At 42.4% G+C, this 19,249-nt stretch overlaps 1 protein-coding gene across 1 annotated transcript in view; it reads right to left on the reverse strand.

The window, feature by feature from the left end:
* MET (MET proto-oncogene, receptor tyrosine kinase) overlaps positions 1-19,249 on the reverse strand; it is a 175,887-nt gene that overhangs the window by 70,127 nt on the left and 86,511 nt on the right. Inside the window, exons 4-5 of the mRNA XM_077265016.1 lie at positions 14,460-14,594; positions 13,231-13,404 (exon numbers count right to left, since the gene is read on the reverse strand). Of these exons, the coding sequence (XP_077121131.1) occupies positions 13,231-13,404; positions 14,460-14,594 (309 nt within the window). The remainder of the gene's footprint in view (positions 1-13,230; positions 13,405-14,459; positions 14,595-19,249) is intronic.

Genomic DNA, 19,249 nt, shown 5'->3' on the forward strand with positions numbered 1-19,249 from the left:
CCTACTGCACATGCTCCTCCTGCTTCCTACTGCACATGCTCCTACTGCTTCCTACTGCACATGCTCCTTCTGCTTGTTACTGCACTTGCTCCTTCTGCTTCCTACTGCACATGCTCCTCCTGCTTCCTACTGCACATGCTCCTACTGCTTCCTACTGCACATGCTCCTACTGCTTCCTACTGCACATGCTCCTTCTGCTTGTTACTGCACTTGCTCCTTCTGCTTCCTACTGCACATGCTCCTCCTGCTTCCTACTGCACATGCTCCTACTGCTTCCTACTGCACATGCTCCTTCTGCTTGTTACTGCACATGCTCCTTCTGATTCCTACAGCACATGCTCCTACTGCTTCCTACTGCACATGCACACAGGCACCCATACTAACATTCTAGGTCAGGTTTCTCTCAGTTAACTCAGTTAAACAAGTTGTCAGTGATCTTAATTCTATAGTTATTATCTCTCTACACAAAACGATTGTGATTTAATTATTTACATTTAGGATTTTTTTTTAATAAGATTTCCTTTAGCAAATATTTTTTTTTCTATATCGGGACAACCTCTTTAGTGTAAATGCAGTTGGGCATTGTTTTGTACATATGAATAGATGAATAGATAATGAGTAGACCATGATATCTATTCGTAGGTAAAGTTTATGGAATACGTGAAAATTATGACAGCAAACTTTAGCACAATCTCCTAGTCTGAATTGATGGTTATCAAAGACACACAATTAAAATCACCACTCCCGTCATACATATATTTGGAGCTACATAATTACTTATGGTGGAGGTAATGATACATGAAGCACACATTACTCTGTCTCATCCTTGGCCTCCAACATGCAGCAACCTCTAACACAAGAAGACAGATAGCAGATGTCTTGTAATAAATTTTACATGTCTGTCATCATCACAGCTTCATGTTTTGCCATGAGAAAACCGGCTAAGCATTTCTGCCGCTCTAAAATGTATGACTGCCATCATAATTAACTGAATTTAGTAAATGAAATGAAGAGTACTTAGGCATCCAAAGAGGATTACAAATAAATTATACTCCATGTTATTAACACATTTTACATGATAAATTATGAAATTAGTTATATTTTTACATTCATACAAGAGATATGGTAAACCTTTTTGGTATTTTCTCTAAAAACAGACTACCGTATCTCATGACACAACCATGGGTCCATCCTTGCTAGGGACTATGTACACATACAGTGCCTTGCAAAAGTATTCGGCTCCCTGGAACTTTTCAAGATCATGCTTCAAACATAAAGATACCAAATGTAAATTTTTGGTGAAGAATCAACAACAAGTGGGACACAATTGTGAAAGTTGAACCAACTTTATTGGTTATTTTAAATTTTTGTGGAAATTCAAAAACTGAAAAGTGGGGCGTGCAATATTATTCGGCCCCTTTACTTTCAGTGCAGCAAACTCACTTCAGAAGTTCATTGTGGATCTCTGAATGATCCAATGTTGTCCTAAATGCCTAATGATGATAAATATAATCCACCTGCGTGTAATCAAGTCTCCGTATAAATGCACCTGCTCTGTGATAGTCTCAGGGTTCTGTTTGAAGCACAGAGAGCATCATGAAGACCAAGGAACACAACAGGCAGGTCCGTGATACTGTTGTGGAGAAGTTTAAAGCCGGATTTGGATACAAAGTGATTTCCAAAACTTTAAACATCCCAAGGAGCACTGTGCAAGCGATCATATTGAAATGGAAGGAGTATCATACCACTGCAAATCTACCAAGACCCGGATGTCCCTCTAAACTTTCATCTCAAACAAGGAGAAGACTGATCAGAAAAGCAGCCAAGAGGCCCATGATCACTCTAGATGAATTGAAGAGATCTACAGCTGAGGTGGGATAGTCTGCCCATAGGACAACAATCAGTGAAGATGGTTAAAATTGATGGGATGATGGATGGAGCCAAATACAGGACCATTCTTGAAGAAAACCTGTTGGGACTCTGCAAAAGACCCGAGACTGGGATGGAGATTTGTCTTCCAACAAGACAATGATCCAAACATAAAGCAAAATCTAAAATGGAATGGTTCACAAATAAACGTATCAAGGTGTTAGAATGGACAAGTCAAAGTCCAGACCTCAATCCAATCGAGAATCTGTGGAAAGAGCTGAAAACTGCTGTTCACAAACGATCTCCATCAAACCTCACTGAGCTCGAGCTGTTTGCCAAGGAAGAATGGGCAAGAATTTCAGTCTCTCGATGTACAAAACTGATAGAGACATACCCCAAGTGACTTGCAGCTGTAATTGCAGCAAAAGGTGGTGCAACAAAGTATTAAGTTAAAGGTGCCGAATAATATTGCACGCCCCACTTTTCGGTTTTTAATTTTCCACAAAAATGTAAAATAACCAATAAATTTGGTTCAACTTCACAATTGTGTTCCACTTGTTGATTCTTCACGAAAAATTTACATTTGGTATCTTTATGTTTGAAGCATGATATGTGGGAAAAGCTTGAAAAGTTCCAGGGAGCCGAATACTTTCGCAAGGCACTGTATCTTCTGTATTCTGTGCATCACCATGTGGTGCCTCCATAAACCAACATCCTTTGTTTCATTTATTTTCTTAATTTTTACATACATCTAATTGTTTTCTAATTATTTTGTAGAAATGGTATTTCAATGAAGATTATGTATAGGGGAATAACTAAATAAAGTATTGTAAGATTTCCTAACTACCATGTCCAAATATTTGTGGGAATTACCAGAGTTCTTGGAAACCCAGATAATATAATGGTAAATCTCCCATCTTAGAAAAGTCAAAAGAAGACACAGTGGGGCAGATTTATCATTGTGCTGTAAAAGAGATCCTGGAATAAAAGAGTCTTGGGAACTCTCGTGAATGACTTGTTCCAAATTTATCAAGCAGCTAAAAGCATGTATGAAAAGTTTAGACAGCTACTTCTACAAAATCTACATCTAGTACCAAAGGGCATAAACACATTCACAATACAGCTCTAACAGTGGGCTCTTGGGAAGAAAGCAGTTGGAATTTTTTTTAATAGTCCCAAGATCACTTGTAAATGTATACTGTTAGTAATAATCTCTAGCGAGTGGCCCCAACATAAGAATGGGAATGCTTTTGGGAATGCATTCTCTGAACATCTTTACATTCAAAGTCAGACAGGTCTGAGAAAAGAGATTTATCAAGAAGCGAGAGGACCCCATATTAGGCTATGTGCACACGTTGCGGATTGGTGTGTGGATTTTTCCGCACTGTTCTTAGCAAAATCCGCAGGTAAACCGCACTGCGGATTTACCGCGGTTTTTGTGCGTATTCCTATTGAGGTGCAGGTGTAAACTGCTGCGGAATCCGCACAAAGAATTGACATGCTGTGAAAAAAAACACCAGTGTGTTTCCGTGCAGTTTTTTCCGCAGCATGTGCACTGCGGATTTTGTTTTCCATACGTTTACATGGTACTGTACAACGCATGGAAAACAGCTGCAGATCCGCAGCCTCAAATCCGCAACGTGTGCACATAACCTAATAGTTCATAATAGGGCTCCCATCATGGTGTCAATTTTGACCTTCACACCATTGTTTTTCTAATCTTAAAAAACCTCTTCAATATGTATTTATCATAAATTACAGAATTACATATTTTCTAGGTGGCTCACAATTTATGATATGTAGTGAAAAAACGCTTTCTAATGCTTTCATGTTGTCATAAATGGTTAAGATTCAAGGGACTTGGAGAAAATACTGAGAGATAAGCAGATAAGCAAGTAAAATCTGCCTGTCATCACAATGTGACAGATGCAATTTATATAAGCAGTCCGGCTAATGAATCGTCACAAAAAATGATTTGTCTTGTTGTATTAATCATTCTCACTACATCTAGAAATGAATCTAATTAAAGCATTCCCATTAATAAAAATAGTATAAAATAGGAAACAATGCCTACATATGTGCATGCACTGTGAGGTCACCTAATTACATCCATTGCCAGTGGAAATTCTCTTATATACACCATACATAGACATTGCGTACTAGCACTTTAATCCGTGCATGGCAGGAATAGCTAATTCAAATTAACTATTGCCTACCTAGACATCATGTAAACCTTTCCCATATACATTAGAAAAATGCATTGTTAGGTCAGGTTACATTGCTAAATTATGAATGCAACATATGAATCCCATGCAACGCATGAGGGCAACTTACATTAAAGGGAACCTGTCACCAGATTTCCCACTATAAAGTGCGGCCAGCATCTTTCAGCCCCCTGTTACAGCATTCTGGTATGCTAAATATACTGTTGTGCTCAAAAGTTTACATACCCTGGCAGAATTTTTGCTTTCTTGGCCTTTTTTCAGAGAATATGAATGATAACACCAAAACTTTTTCTCCACTCATGGTTAGTGGTTGGGTGAAGCCATTTATTGACAAACTACTGTGTTTTCTCTTTTAAAATTATGACAACCAAAAACATCCAAATGACACTGATCAAAAGTTTACATTCCCCATTTAGAATCATAGAATGCTAGAGTTGGAAGGGACCTCCTGGGTCATCTGGTCCAACCCCCTGCTCAAAGCAGGGTTCACTAAATCCTCCCAGACAGATGTCTGTCCAGCCTCTGTTTGAAGACTTCCATTGAAGGAGAACTCGCCACCTCTGGTGGCAGACTGTTCCATTCATTGATCACCCTAACTGTCAAAAAAGTTTTTTCGAATATCTAATCTGTGTCTCCTCCCATTCAGTTTCATCCCATTGCTTCTAGTCTTTCCTTGTGCAAATGAGAATAAAGATGATCCTTGTACAATGTGACAACCCTTGAGATATTTGTAGACAGCTATTAAGTCTATTCTTTATTTTCTCAGATGGTTAAACTGCCGACTCTTCTTGGCAAAAAGCTTCCAGTTCCTGTAAATTTCTTGGCTGTGTAGCATGAACTGCACCCTTGAGATCTCCCCAGAATGTCTCAATGATATTGAGGTCAGGAGACTAAGATGGCCACTTCATAATCTTCAATTTGGTCTACTGTAGCCAATGACAGGTCGACTTGGCCTTGTGGTTTGGATCGTTGTCATGTTGGAATGTCCAAGTACATCTCATGCGCAGCTTCCGGGATGTTGATTGCAAATTTGCCTCCAGTATTTGCTGCTAAAGTGCTGTATGCATCTTTTCTTCAACTTTGACCAAGTTTCCTGTGCCTTTGTAGGTCACCCCCCAAAAAAACACAAAACATCAGCGGACCACCTCCGTGCTTTACAGTAGGAATGGGGTTCCTTTCATCATAGGTCTTGTTGACCTCTCTCCAAATGTAATGTTTATGGTTGTGGCCAAAAAGTTCAATTTTGGTCTCATCATTCCAAATTAACTTGTTCCAGAAGTTTTGAGGCTTGTCTCTGTGCTGTTTTGCATATTGTAGGCACTTTGTGACATTTGCGCAGTAATGGCTTTCTTCTGGCGACTCGACCATGCAGGGCATTTTTCTTCAATTGCCTCCTTATTGTGCATCTTGAAACAGCCACACCACTAGTTTTCAGAGAGTCCAGTATTCCAGCTAATGTCATTTGTGAGTTTTCCTTTGCATCCCGAACAATTTTCCTGGCAGTTGTGGACAAAATTTTTGTTGGTCTACCTTAACGTGGTTTTGTTTTTACACAGCCCCTGATTTTCCATTTGTTAATCACAGTTTGAACACTGCTGACTGCTTTATCAATTCCTTAAATATCTTTTTGCATCCCTTTCCTGTTTTATACAGTTCAACTACATTTTACCGTAGATCTGTTGACAATTCCTTTCCTTTTCACACGACTCACAATCCATTTCCTCCATCCCACAGATCTTCCTTACCTGATGAATCTATCACAATAAATGACATCACGCTTTCCCCTGTATCGGAAGTCCGTTGCCTTGGAGTAACCCTTGACTCTGCCCTGTCCTTCAAACTTCACATCCAAGCTCTTTCCACCTCATGTCGCCTCCAGCTCAAAAATATTTCCAGAATCCGTCCCTTCCTCAACCTTCAGTCTACTAAAATGCTTGTGCATGCCCTCATCATCTCCTGCCTTGACTACTGAAACATCCTTTTCTTTGGCCTCCCTGCTATCACTCTCGCACCTCTCCAGTCCATGCTTAACTCAGCTGCCCGGCTAATTTATCTCTCACCTCGCTACTCCTCCGCTTCTCCCCTGTCCAAATCTCTTCACGTGCTCCAATTCCCTCAGCGTATTCAGTTCAAATTGCTAATACTGACCTATAAAGCCATTCATAACCTGTCTCCTCCATATATCTCTGAACTAATCTCCCGATAACTTCCCTCATGTTATCTCCGGTCCTCCCAAGATCTCCTTCTCTCCTCCACACTTATTTGCTCCTCATTTTATCGCCTGCAAGACTTCTCCCGAATATCCTCATCCTCTGGAATTCCGCTCCTTAACACGTCCGACTATAAATCACATTCGGATCCTTCATACTGAACCTGAAAACCCACCTCTTCAAGAAAGCTTACAGCCTGCAATGACCCCGCTGCCTCCTCACCACTACCGGAGCTACCGCCTCACTAACACCGAAGCTGCTGCAACCCCCCAACCTACTGTCTCCTTCCCCACCATCCTGTAGAATGTAAGACTGCAAGGGCAGGGTCCTCGCCCCTCTGTATCAGTTTCTCATTGCTAGTTTGCTTACTGCAAGTGATATCTGTTATTTGTATGTAACCCCTTCTCATGTACAGCACCATGGAAACAATGGTGCTATATAAATAATAATAATTCTCTGCTTGATGTGGATAATGCGTCCTACATCATCCACACAGTGTCCCCTATCGCACACCTGAGCAGGCGTCCTGTTGTGAATTTGGATTCTGGGCTCCCCCGGTGGCCGCTTGTGGAATTGGACTTGTCATCCTCTTTCCTGTTTCACCTGATTCCATCAGTAGTGGGTGTCGCTATTTAAGCTCATTTCTCTGGTGGTTTCTTGCCGGTCAACAATGTTATCTGATGCCTCTCAGTGCTTGTTCCTGCTTCTAGACTACTACTAGATAAGTTGGACTTTTGTCCATGTTTTGTTTTGCCTATTTGTTCCAGTTCACAGCTGAAGTTTTGTTACTGTGTCTGGAAAGCTCTCGTTGATCAGGGATTGCTACTCTGGCGTTATGAGTTAATGCCAGAGTTTAAGGTAATCTCTGGATGGTGTTTTGTTAGTGTTTTTCTGCTGACCATGAAAGTATACTATCTGTCTTCTGCTATCTAGTAAGCGGACCTCAAATTTGCTAAGACTATTTTCCTGCTGCGTTTGTTGTTTCATCTGAACTCACCGTCATTATATGTGGGGGGCTACTGTCTTCTTTGGAATATTTCTCTAGAGGTGAGCCAGGTCTTATATTTCCCTCTGCTAGCTATTTAGGTCTTAGGCCAGAGCTGGGCATCTAGCGATAAATAGGAAATGCTACCTGGCTATTTCTAGTTGCGCGGCAGGCTTAGTTCATGGTCAGTATAGTTCCATCTTCCGAGAGCTTGTCCCTCTATAGGCTTGCTATGATCTCTGCCTGCAGAGATCATGATAGTTTGACCGGCCAGTAAAGTGTTAAAGACCCAGGTTGAGAAAGGAGAGTTATAAGAAGTCTGCTGAAATTTTTTTTTTTTTTCCTCCAGTCTGCCTTGCTGCAGTCTTTTCTCTCTCTCTCCTCCTAATCTCTGTATGCTCTGTGTGCACCTGACAATAATGGATCTCCAGAGTGTAACTGCGGGTTTGAATAATCTCATCACGAAAGTACAAAATTTACAAGATTTTGTGGTACATGCTCCGGTATCTGAGCCGAGAATTCCTTTGCCGGAGTTCTTCACAGGGAATAGAGCTAGCTTCCAGAATTTCCGAAATAATTGTAAGCTTTATTTGTCCCTGAAGTCTCGTTCAGCTGGAGACCCTGCTCAGCAGGTTAGGATTGTGATTTCCTTGCTCAGGGGTGACCCTCAAGATTGGGCCTTCTCATTGCCAGCAGGGGATCCTGCGTTACGCGATGTGGATGCGTTTTTTCTGGCCTTGGGCTTGCTTTATGAGGAACCTCATTTGGAACTTCAGGCAGAAAAAACTTTGATGGCACTATCTCAGGGGCAAGACGAAGCTGAAGTTTTCTGCCAAAAATTCCGTAAATGGTCTGTGCTTACTCAGTGGAATGAGTGCGCCTTGGCGGCAACTTTCAGAGAAGGTCTCTCTGATGCCGTTAAGGATGTTATGGTGGGGTTCCCTTTGCCTGCAGGTCTGAATGAGTCCATGACAATGGCTATTCAGATTGATAGGCGTCTGCGGGAGCGCAAACCGGTGCACCATCTGGCGGTGTCTATGGAAAAGACGCCAGAAAGTATGCAGTGTGATAGAATTCTGTCCAGGAGCGAGCGACAGAATTTTAGACGGAAGAATGGATTGTGTTTCTATTGTGGGGATTCTACTCATGTTATATCAGCATGCTCTAGGCGTACAAAGAAGCTTGATAAGTCTGTTTCCATTAGCACCATTCAGTCTAAGTTTATTTTGTCTGTAACCCTGATTTGCTCTTTGTCATCCATTGCCACGGACGCCTATGTTGACTCTGGCGCCGCTCTGAGTCTTATGGATTGGTCCTTTGCCAATCGTTGTGGTTTTGATTTAGAGCCTTTGGAGACTCTTATTCCTCTGAAGGGGATTGACTCCACCCCATTGGCTAATAATAAACCACAATACTGGACACAAGTAACCATGCGTATCAATCCGGATCACCAGGAGATTATTCGTTTCCTGGTGCTGTATAATTTACATGACGATTTGGTACTGGGATTGCCATGGTTGCAGTCTCACAACCCAGTCTTGGACTGGAGAGCAATGTCTGTGTTGAGCTGGGGATGTAAGGGTATTCATGGGGACGTACCTTTGGTTTCTATTTCGTCGTCCATTCCCTCTGAAGTCCCTGAGTTCCTCTCTGATTATCAAGACGTCTTTGACGAACCCAAGCTTGGGTCGTTACCTCCGCACCGTGAGTGCGATTGTGCCATAGATTTGATACCGGGTTGTAAATATCCAAAGGGTCGTTTGTTTAATTTGTCTGTGCCGGAACATGCTGCTATGCGGGAATATATAAAGGAGTCTTTGGAAAAGGGACATATTCGTCCATCCTCTTCTCCCTTGGGAGCTGGGTTTTTCTTTGTCTCAAAAAAAGACGGCTCTTTGAGACCATGTATTGATTATCGGCTTCTGAATAAGATCACTGTTAAGTATCAATACCCATTGCCATTGCTTACTGATTTGTTTGCTCGTATAGAGGGTGCTAAGTGGTTCTCTAAAATTGATCTTCGTGGGGCGTATAATTTGGTGCGGATCAGGCAGGGGGATGAGTGGAAGACCGCATTTAATACGCCCGAGGGCCACTTTGAGTATTTGGTCATGCCTTTTGGTCTTTCTAATGCCCCTTCAGTTTTCCAGTCTTTTATGCATGATATTTTCCGCGGTTTTCTGGATAAATTTATGATAATATATCTGGATGATATTCTGATTTTTTCTGATGACTGGGACTCTCATGTCCAGCAGGTCAGGAGAGTTTTTCAGGTTCTGCGGTCTAATTCTTTATGTGTGAAGGGGTCTAAGTGCGTTTTTGGGGTCCAGAAAATTTCCTTTTTGGGGTATATTTTTTCTCCCTCTTCCATTGAGATGGATCCCGTCAAGGTGCAAGCTATTTGTGACTGGACTCAGCCCTCCTCTCTTAAGGGTCTTCAGAGATTTTTGGGCTTTGCCAACTTTTACCGCCGATTTATTGCTGGTTTTTCGGATGTCGTTAAACCACTGACTGATTTGACCAGACAAGGCGCTGATGTTGCTAATTGGTCCCCTCATGCTGTAGAGGCCTTTCAGGAGCTTAAGCGCCGTTTTGCCTCTGCCCCTGTGTTGCGTCAGCCTGATGTGAATCTGCCTTTTCAGGTTGAGGTTGACGCTTCGGAGATCGGAGCTGGGGCAGTGTTGTCGCAGAAAGGTTCCGACTGCTCCGTCATTAGGCCTTGTGCCTTCTTTTCTCGCAAATTTTCGCCCGCAGAGCGGAATTATGATGTTGGGAATCGGGAGCTTTTGGCCATGAAGTGGGCGTTTGAGGAGTGGCGCCATTGGCTCGAGGGGGCTAGACATCAGGTGGTGGTATTGACTGACCACAAAAATTTGATTTATCTTGAGACTGCCAGACGCCTGAATCCTAGACAGGCGCGCTGGTCTTTATTTTTTTCTCGCTTTAATTTTGTGGTGTCATACCTACCGGGTTCTAAGAATGTTAAGGCAGATGCCCTTTCTAGGAGTTTTGACCCGGACTCTCCTGGTAATTCTGAACCCACAGGTATCCTTAGGGAGGGAGTAATTTTGTCGGCCGTTTCTCCTGATCTGCGGCGGTCCTTGCAAGAGTTTCAGGCGGATAGACCGGATCGTTGTCCGCCTGATAGACTGTTTGTTCCGGATGATTGGACCAGCAGAGTCATCTCTGAGGTACATTCTTCTGCATTGGCAGGTCATCCCGGAATTTTTGGTACCAGGGATTTGGTGGCAAGATCCTTCTGGTGGCCTTCTCTGTCACGAGATGTGCGAGTCTTTGTGCAGTCATGTGACGTTTGTGCTCGGGCCAAGTCTTGTAGTTCTCGGGCTAGCGGACTGCTGTTGCCCTTGCCTATTCCTAAGAGGCCTTGGACACACATCTCGATGGATTTTATTTCAGATCTGCCTGTTTCCCAGAAGATGTCTGTCATCTGGGTGGTCTGTGACCGTTTCTCTAAAATGGTCCATTTGGTTCCTCTGCCCAAGTTGCCTTCTTCTTCTGAGTTGGTTCCTCTGTTTTTTCAGAATGTTGTCCGATTGCACGGTATTCCTGAGAATATTGTTTCTGACAGAGGTACCCAATTTGTGTCTAGATTTTGGCGGGCATTCTGTGCTAGGATGGGCATAGATTTGTCTTTTTCGTCTGCTTTTCACCCTCAGACTAATGGCCAGACCGAGCGGACTAATCAGACCCTTGAGACATATCTGAGGTGTTTTGTCTCTGCTGACCAGGATGATTGGGTTGCTTTTTTGCCATTGGCAGAGTTCGCCCTCAATAATCGGGCCAGTTCTTCCACCTTGGTGTCCCCGTTTTTCTGTAATTCGGGGTTTCACCCTCGATTTTCCTCCGGTCAGGTGGAATCCTCGGATTGTCCTGGAGTGGATGCGGTGGTAGAGAGATTGCATCACATTTGGGGGCAGGTTATGGACAATTTGAAGTTGTCCCAGGAGAAGACTCAGCGTTTTGCCAACCGTCATCGTCGTGTTGGTTCTCGGCTTTGTGTTGGAGATTTAGTGTGGTTGTCTTCTCGTTTTGTCCCTATGAGGGTCTCTTCTCCTAAGTTTAAACCTCGGTTCATCGGCCCTTATAGAATATTGGAGATTCTTAATCCTGTTTCTTTCCGTTTGGACCTCCCTGCGTCCTTTTCCATTCATAACGTTTTTCATCGGTCGTTATTGCGCAGGTATGAGGTACCTGTTGTACCTTCAGTTGAGCCTCCTGCTCCGGTGTTGGTTGAGGGTGAGTTGGAGTACGTTGTGGAGAAAATTTTGGACTCTCGTGTTTCCAGACGGAAACTCCAGTATCTGGTCAACTGGAAGGGTTACGGCCAGGAGGATAATTCTTGGGTCAATGCATCTGATGTTCATGCTTCTGATCTTGTTCGTGCCTTCCATAGGGCTCATCCTGGTCGCCCTGGTGGATCTGGTGAGGGTTCGGTGCCCCCTCCTTGAGGGGGGGGTACTGTTGTGAATTTGGATTCTGGGCTCCCCCGGTGGCCGCTTGTGGAATTGGACTTGTCATCCTCTTTCCTGTTTCACCTGATTCCATCAGTAGTGGGTGTCGCTATTTAAGCTCATTTCTCTGGTGGTTTCTTGCCGGTCAACAATGTTATCTGATGCCTCTCAGTGCTTGTTCCTGCTTCTAGACTACTACTAGATAAGTTGGACTTTTGTCCATGTTTTGTTTTGCCTATTTGTTCCAGTTCACAGCTGAAGTTTTGTTACTGTGTCTGGAAAGCTCTCGTTGATCAGGGATTGCTACTCTGGCGTTATGAGTTAATGCCAGAGTTTAAGGTAATCTCTGGATGGTGTTTTGTTAGTGTTTTTCTGCTGACCATGAAAGTATACTATCTGTCTTCTGCTATCTAGTAAGCGGACCTCAAATTTGCTAAGACTATTTTCCTGCTGCGTTTGTTGTTTCATCTGAACTCACCGTCATTATATGTGGGGGGCTACTGTCTTCTTTGGAATATTTCTCTAGAGGTGAGCCAGGTCTTATATTTCCCTCTGCTAGCTATTTAGGTCTTAGGCCAGAGCTGGGCATCTAGCGATAAATAGGAAATGCTACCTGGCTATTTCTAGTTGCGCGGCAGGCTTAGTTCATGGTCAGTATAGTTCCATCTTCCGAGAGCTTGTCCCTCTATAGGCTTGCTATGATCTCTGCCTGCAGAGATCATGACAGCGTCCATTTATCTGCCCTGCTAAGGGGAAAGCAAAGCCCTGTAGTGCAGATACACTGAGAAAGGGCAAAGAACATCAATGACCTGTAGTAAAGCCTGTGTATGCGCACTACAATGCTCTGCCCTCGGCAGAGAAGAGAGAAGTGCGCCTGCGCAGTGGGCTTTAAAGTATTGGCCGTACTTTATATACATTTCCTCAATATACTAAAATGCTAATGCATGCCCTCATCATCTCCCGCCTAGACTACTGCAAAGTCCTCCTTTGTGGCCTCCCTGCTAGCACTCTTGCACCTCTCCAATCCATCTTTAAGGCTTTCCGACTAATCCACCTTTCCCCAGCTACTCATCTGTTCCTCCATTCTGGAAATTCCTTCAATCTACTGATCTACCAGTTCTCTCAATGCTCAGCTCTATAGTCCACACCACTGATTGACAGCTTTCTGTGTACACTGAGCAAAGGCAGCAAGCTGCCAGTAAGTGTGAGGGGTGAAATTATTCAGAGCTCATGAATATGGAGGACTACATGTCAGCAGGTTTACTGGTCATCTAGTCATAATCTACTGCTGATAAAACAATGATTTTACAGTGATTTTTTTGGGAAAGTTAGGAATCATGTAACATGGGAGGAAATGATCTCCAACAAAAAATATCCATACAATAAAGCCAGAAAAGAATTGTGTTAATGCAAATGTCATCTACATTCTGACATATGTAAGTAACTAGTGTGATCCATATACTGTTTACCTTACTCACGACAGGAGAGCAGATTTCTTGAGTCCATTCTTCATTAGAACAGTCCTGTTTAGTGGAACAATGGTCTTTGCACCAGCCGCACTTCATATATGTAGGTGTCGAGATGCAACTGCTGCAGGACCTGTGCTGCTCACACCCCAGGCCTAATAATGGCACCTTTATTATCTGCAATACACATATAGAGAAGTGAGTAGATCCTGCCTTCACTCGCTGACATCATGGCTAATCTATACACACAGACTGATAGCACAGCAGTGTTTTTACATTTGCTGTTTTTGGTAACCGTCATCATATTGAAAAACTGCTTATGAAAACACTGAGCAGTTTGAGCATTTTTAACAGCATTATTGCAATTACTTTATAATATATTTCTGAATTTATATATTTTTTGTAGCTTATTAAAAATGCATTATTTCAATTCACATAGAAATGCCAGTGGGAAAACACATAGAATAGATTCCTTACTTGTGTGCACTTTTAGAAAGAAGAAATAAAAAAAAATAACATAAAAAAAAAAAATCCCATAGACAGCTAAAACAAAAACACTTTATAAAGTAACACCTCAACATACAAATAACATCACAGAGTGACTGCAGACTTATTGATTTGGACCCGACAACCCCTTAACTTAAAGTTGAATGTGCAGGCCATAGAAGACTGTAAAAGCCAAATGGTGACAAATGTTTAATGAGAACTAATTGCAAAAATTATTTTAGCTGTGTAAAAAACACTAACCAAAATCCTCTGAAATATGTTACAAGAAAATGCTATGTGTGAATTCTTGGTGAGCTCCATTTTGCAGGAACATTATCGAGAACGTGAACATAGCGGAGTTTTACTATAGTGGAGTCTTCCTGCCAAGTAATACTGCCACAGTAACATTCACAGTAATCATATATTAAAACAGTAAGAAGTACAGTGGCCCCTTTCCTGCGATAATGAGGGTGGCGATGACATAAGCCTACTATTGGTTTATGCCTGACTTACTGCCATGGCAGAAATTAGCGACCTACTGTACAAAATCATTTTAACTGTATGAATGCAATCCAATATATCAAGAGAAATAGCTCTTGAATAAAACATTTTGTCGAGACATATACGGATCAATCACAATGTATTTTATTATATCCATTATGATGTTTCAGTAATGCAGACTATTGTCATACTGAGTATGCAATGGTATCTGTCACAGCGGAGAACTCTGGCTGGTGATGTCTTACCTTCATTCCTGCGCTAACTAAGATGTATCCGTTATTCTTGGATGTTTCATTAATGAGTACCGTTGGAGAAATAGGATGTGTATCAAGTGGAATGTTAACGTGGGGTTCAGCATGACTAGAACGTGAAACAACCACCTAAAAACAAAAACAGCAAATACATTTTGTGGTCACGTCATATTAATGGAGAAAATTTTGTATTTTGAAGCATTAAAGCTTTTACGCCAAAAAAATGTTGTAAAAGCTTTGAAAAGTCTACAGATTTTGTCTCAACTCAAGGGTGCGACAAAATTTTGCATCTTTGGGCACTTACACACCAATTTTTCCCAATTCGGAGGAGCTGTAGCGGGAGTGTGTGTATTGGGGGCGTTCATAATCAGCTGTAGCGTTCCATATGTCATGAATCTCACTCCAGTCTGTGACTGGAGTTAGATTTTGGTCATAGTGCATGGAAGCGGTCACCACTTGTCAGAAGTCCCAGATTTATGAAGATAAATCTGACTCCACAATGCTCCTTTATCAGGACTGGCGAGAAAATCGCCAATCTTAATGAATCGGGGCTGTAGTGGTAGATAAATGCTGTAAATGAAAAACTGGAGTAACATTAGCAAACACTTATCCCATATTTACAATATTTGGGAATCTAATATTTACTATAACATATCTGTCCACAATTAAATGCTGCTTACAACAGTTGAAAATATAGTAATTTAGTAACCTGGGAATGGTACAAAGTGTTAGATACCGAAGCAAACAAACTGGCTTGTTGGTGACCCCCCTTAACCTTGGCAGTACCCCTGGCATAGCTTATATGCATGTGTTTATCTGCGCTAAGTCTACGTTCACATTTGCGGTCGGCGCCGCAGCATCGGGCGCCGCAGCGTCGCCGCATGCGTCATGCGCCCCTATATTTAACATGGGGGCGCATGGACATGCGTCGCACTTGCGTTTTGCGCCGCATGCGTCCCTGCGGCGCACGCGTCCGGGCGCATTGGACGCAGCAAGTTGCATTTTTGCTGCGTCCAAAATCAATCAAAAAAAGGACGCATGCGGCGCAAAACGCAGCGTTGTGCATGCGTTTTGCTGCGTTTTTGTTTGCGTTGTGCGTTGCGGCGCCGACGCTGCGGCGCACAACGCAAATGTGAACGTAGCCCAAGAAAGGTGAAACAAAACTTACAGGGATTTTCCTTGATTTTGCAAAATTTGTCACAGGGTAGGAAATGTAATAAAGTAAAAAATCCGCATTATTTAGCCACTGAATCTCCTGTTGTTCCACTTTGGTCACACTCCCTGGCACTGTAAGTGATAACATTTTGTTCTGCTGAGGCCGATAATTGGCGACTGTGGCCACGTGACCGATATAAAGGGTGTCATCACCGCTTCTGGCACCACTGAGGACCACTGGAGTGGTGATGGAACAGTGGGGCATTCAAAGCGTAAGTACTAATTATTTATATGGAAGATTTGGAAAACCTCTCTAAAACTTTGGCATGTCACATCATGGTGTGTATCAACGTTTCTTTAATTTTAAGAAATGTATTTAGTAGAATTAAAGCAAATTCTACTTTGCAATATTAGAACAGGAGACATAAGACCAGTCCGGGGGTGGGAGACCAATTTTTAATATTTCCATAAAGTTCATTGAGCAAGAAAGCTGTCATTGTGTCTACGGTTTCTTGATGCTTCTTATGCTTCATGCTCTGGTTCTCGGAGATAATGAACACAACTGCTACCTTTTAATAAGTGACCCAACCTACAACTTAACAAGTCTATCCTGAAATAAATACTGACGGATCTTTCCCATTTCTGCTGAAATATCTAATTACCTTGCTGACATTCTTGTAACAGCGGAGGAGTGATGTTAACTGGCACTGCTTCTCGTTTTTTTACGCTTTCCAGAAAAAAAGCCCATTGCAAAATACCTGATTCACTTTGCACCCAACAGCTGGACTCCTAGCACTGTTTCCCAGCCGCAGCCCGGACCCTAACAATGTGAGAAACCCAAACAGCTGCAACTTTTCAGAAAAAACCTAGCATGTAAAGCGTTTCACCAAGTCCAGCATAGGAAGGAAGTGAAGCTGTTTCTCTTTTCCGCTTTCTACTTGGCAGCTGCCTCAAGAACTATATTACCCGTCTACGTTGTCATATTCACACTGTCTAATAAAGAGCTGCTAGTGAGCAGAAGACAGACCCCAACACTTCTGGAGCCAAAACATCCCACTAAATATGATACTATTAACATCTCCAGGCTTCTCACTAAAACCATCTGTCCAAGTAGAGACCTAATGAATTTTTCCTCATCTGTATCACTGTGAAATCAATCAACATGGTATTCTATTAAGCCAAATAGTTATACAGAAGTTCAACAAGTATTTTAAAAAAAGCCTTATCTCCAAGCTATAATATTCTATATATTAAGAGGAATGTCTGTAATATCTAATATTTTATTTTAATACCTATAATTAAATTATATAAACACAAAATAATGTTTTTCAATGTAATGATAATAAAATTATAATAATACATAATAATGTAGCTATTTTTTTATTATTAAAAATGTAACTGGGCAGTCAAGTGGTGTCTGTGAAGTACGATATGAAGACGCTGGAGGGTGAGTATAAGGGCTCATTTCCACATGCGAGGCACACGTCCGTATCTCGCATGTGGAAACCAAGCTCTGGCGCCGGCACTTTGGAGCAGAGCTGTGCAGCTCCATGTGTTCCTAGGCGGCCGCACACTCCGCTCTGGAGTGCCGGCTCCACAGCTTGGTTTCCACATGCGAGATACGGACGTGTGCCTCGCATGTGGAAATGAGCCCTAAGAATGGGTGCACAGGGCTTATAGTGAAAGCACCACTCCAGCACTGCAAAATAACACTGGAGTGCTGCTTTAAAATCCCATGGGAGAACTATAACTCCCAGCATGTCCTGCAGATCCTATGACATGCTGGGAGTTATAGTTCACCAAACGAGTGGCAGAGTGCTTTATTGTGTTTTGTAAAGACTGACCTCTTAATTGTGCAGCCAGCCAGCCTGTGGTGAGGTAAAAGCTGGAGCATCCCATGGCTGCACACACAGAGCCCTCCCTGTTGTTGTTGCCTTTCCACAGCGCAGGACATAAGAGGAAGCTGCAGATTCTAGGTGGGAGTCTGAAGGACCTGTGATGATGTCAGAAGAGGGAGGGCTCTGAGCTGCCATGTGATGCTCCAGCCCGCCCACTTCTGACATCACACAGGTCCTCCTTGTGCACCACAGACAGCTCAGCGTCCAGCATAGGCAGGTAGACAGCAATCTCCTGGCCCCTGCTGCTGCTGCCTCCTCCCCCGGACACACAGATTCTCCCCGGAATCAGTGCTGGGGAAACTGTGTGTCGCTGCTTAAGTGCAGCATTCATTTACTGCTCCCAGCTCACCGGTCAGCTGATCGGTGGGCGGGGAGCAGCTAATAAATATTCACTGCACTTAATCAGCGGGGCCATGTGGTTTCCCCAGCAGCTGATTCCGGGCAGCGGGGACATCCTGAAGTGGGATAACAGTGCGATCCCACTCGCTGCTGCCCCCCTCCCCACATGCTATATCCGTACTATAAGACGCACCCACACTTTCCTCCCAAATTTGGAGGAAAAAAAGTGCGTCTTATAGTCCGAAAAATAATGATCCATGAATATCTGCATGAGTGATATTGACAGCCTTCGATATTTTCATATCAGTAAATATTAGTAATCATTAAAATATGAAGAATAATAGCTTTGTGCAATGGGCTTTTAAAAATGGCTATGCCTATACATCTAAAATTATGTAATTGCCAAGGCCAAAATGACGAATGAAACCAAATGATAAAAAGCGACTAGATTGGCTTATACTATGGGTGAAGGTGATCTTTACCATTATGTGTCCTGTTTAACAAGCTCAAACTGGTATAATCTGCAAGCTATATGAATGGCTGCAGAGATGAGTAAAACATAGCTTTTATTTTTTATTTTCTCCCCTCTGTTGTGGAAATATTAACTTGTACAGTTTAGGTTATAATTTATGATAAATCCAAGGGGGTATAACCAGAGATTTTTATTTGGAAGTGGGTACTTCATATTGATCAATCATAAGAATAGCAACACAAAGGGGAAGAAAGACCACGGCCCTGCACTAGTTTAGAACAGGCTTTCTCCTGTGTGACACATGTAATGACACATGGCTTTTCTCTCACTGATTTCATTGCAGAACTGTGTGTGATTACAAAATGCTTAGAACAGAGATGTGTATGATAACACACACACACACACACACACACATTTCATTTTCCAGTAGTTGGTTTAGGGAAAGGGTCAGTACAACCGAGCTGAGCTCTGATTAAATCCCCTTGGACTTATTAAAAATTATAACCCAAGCTTTACAACTATATCTACAATGGAGATGAGAAATTTACTAAAAATAAAAACTATGCTTTATTCAGCTCTACAGTTATTATTCCATGATGTGCCTAGTTTATCATGCTCAAATTGGTGAACGATCCTCTTTGTAACTATAGGGTTCTTTACAGTTAGAGCAGTCAGACTGTGGAATGCCCAATCACAAGAGGTAGTAATGGCAGACACTATAAGGCTATGTGCACACGTTGCGGATTTTTCGCTTTTTTTCCCGCATTTTTTCTATGCAAAAATGCTTAAAAAATGGTTACATTAAGCATCCTATCATTTTTAATGCATTCAGCAATTTTTGTGCATATGTTGCGCTTCTTTCCGCAATAAAAACGCATCGCGGAAAAAAATGCAGCATGTTCATTCATTTTGCGGATTTT

The sequence above is a fragment of the Ranitomeya variabilis genome, chromosome 5, assembly GCF_051348905.1.
Source record: "Ranitomeya variabilis isolate aRanVar5 chromosome 5, aRanVar5.hap1, whole genome shotgun sequence".
NCBI classification, from domain to species: domain Eukaryota; kingdom Metazoa; phylum Chordata; class Amphibia; order Anura; family Dendrobatidae; genus Ranitomeya; species Ranitomeya variabilis.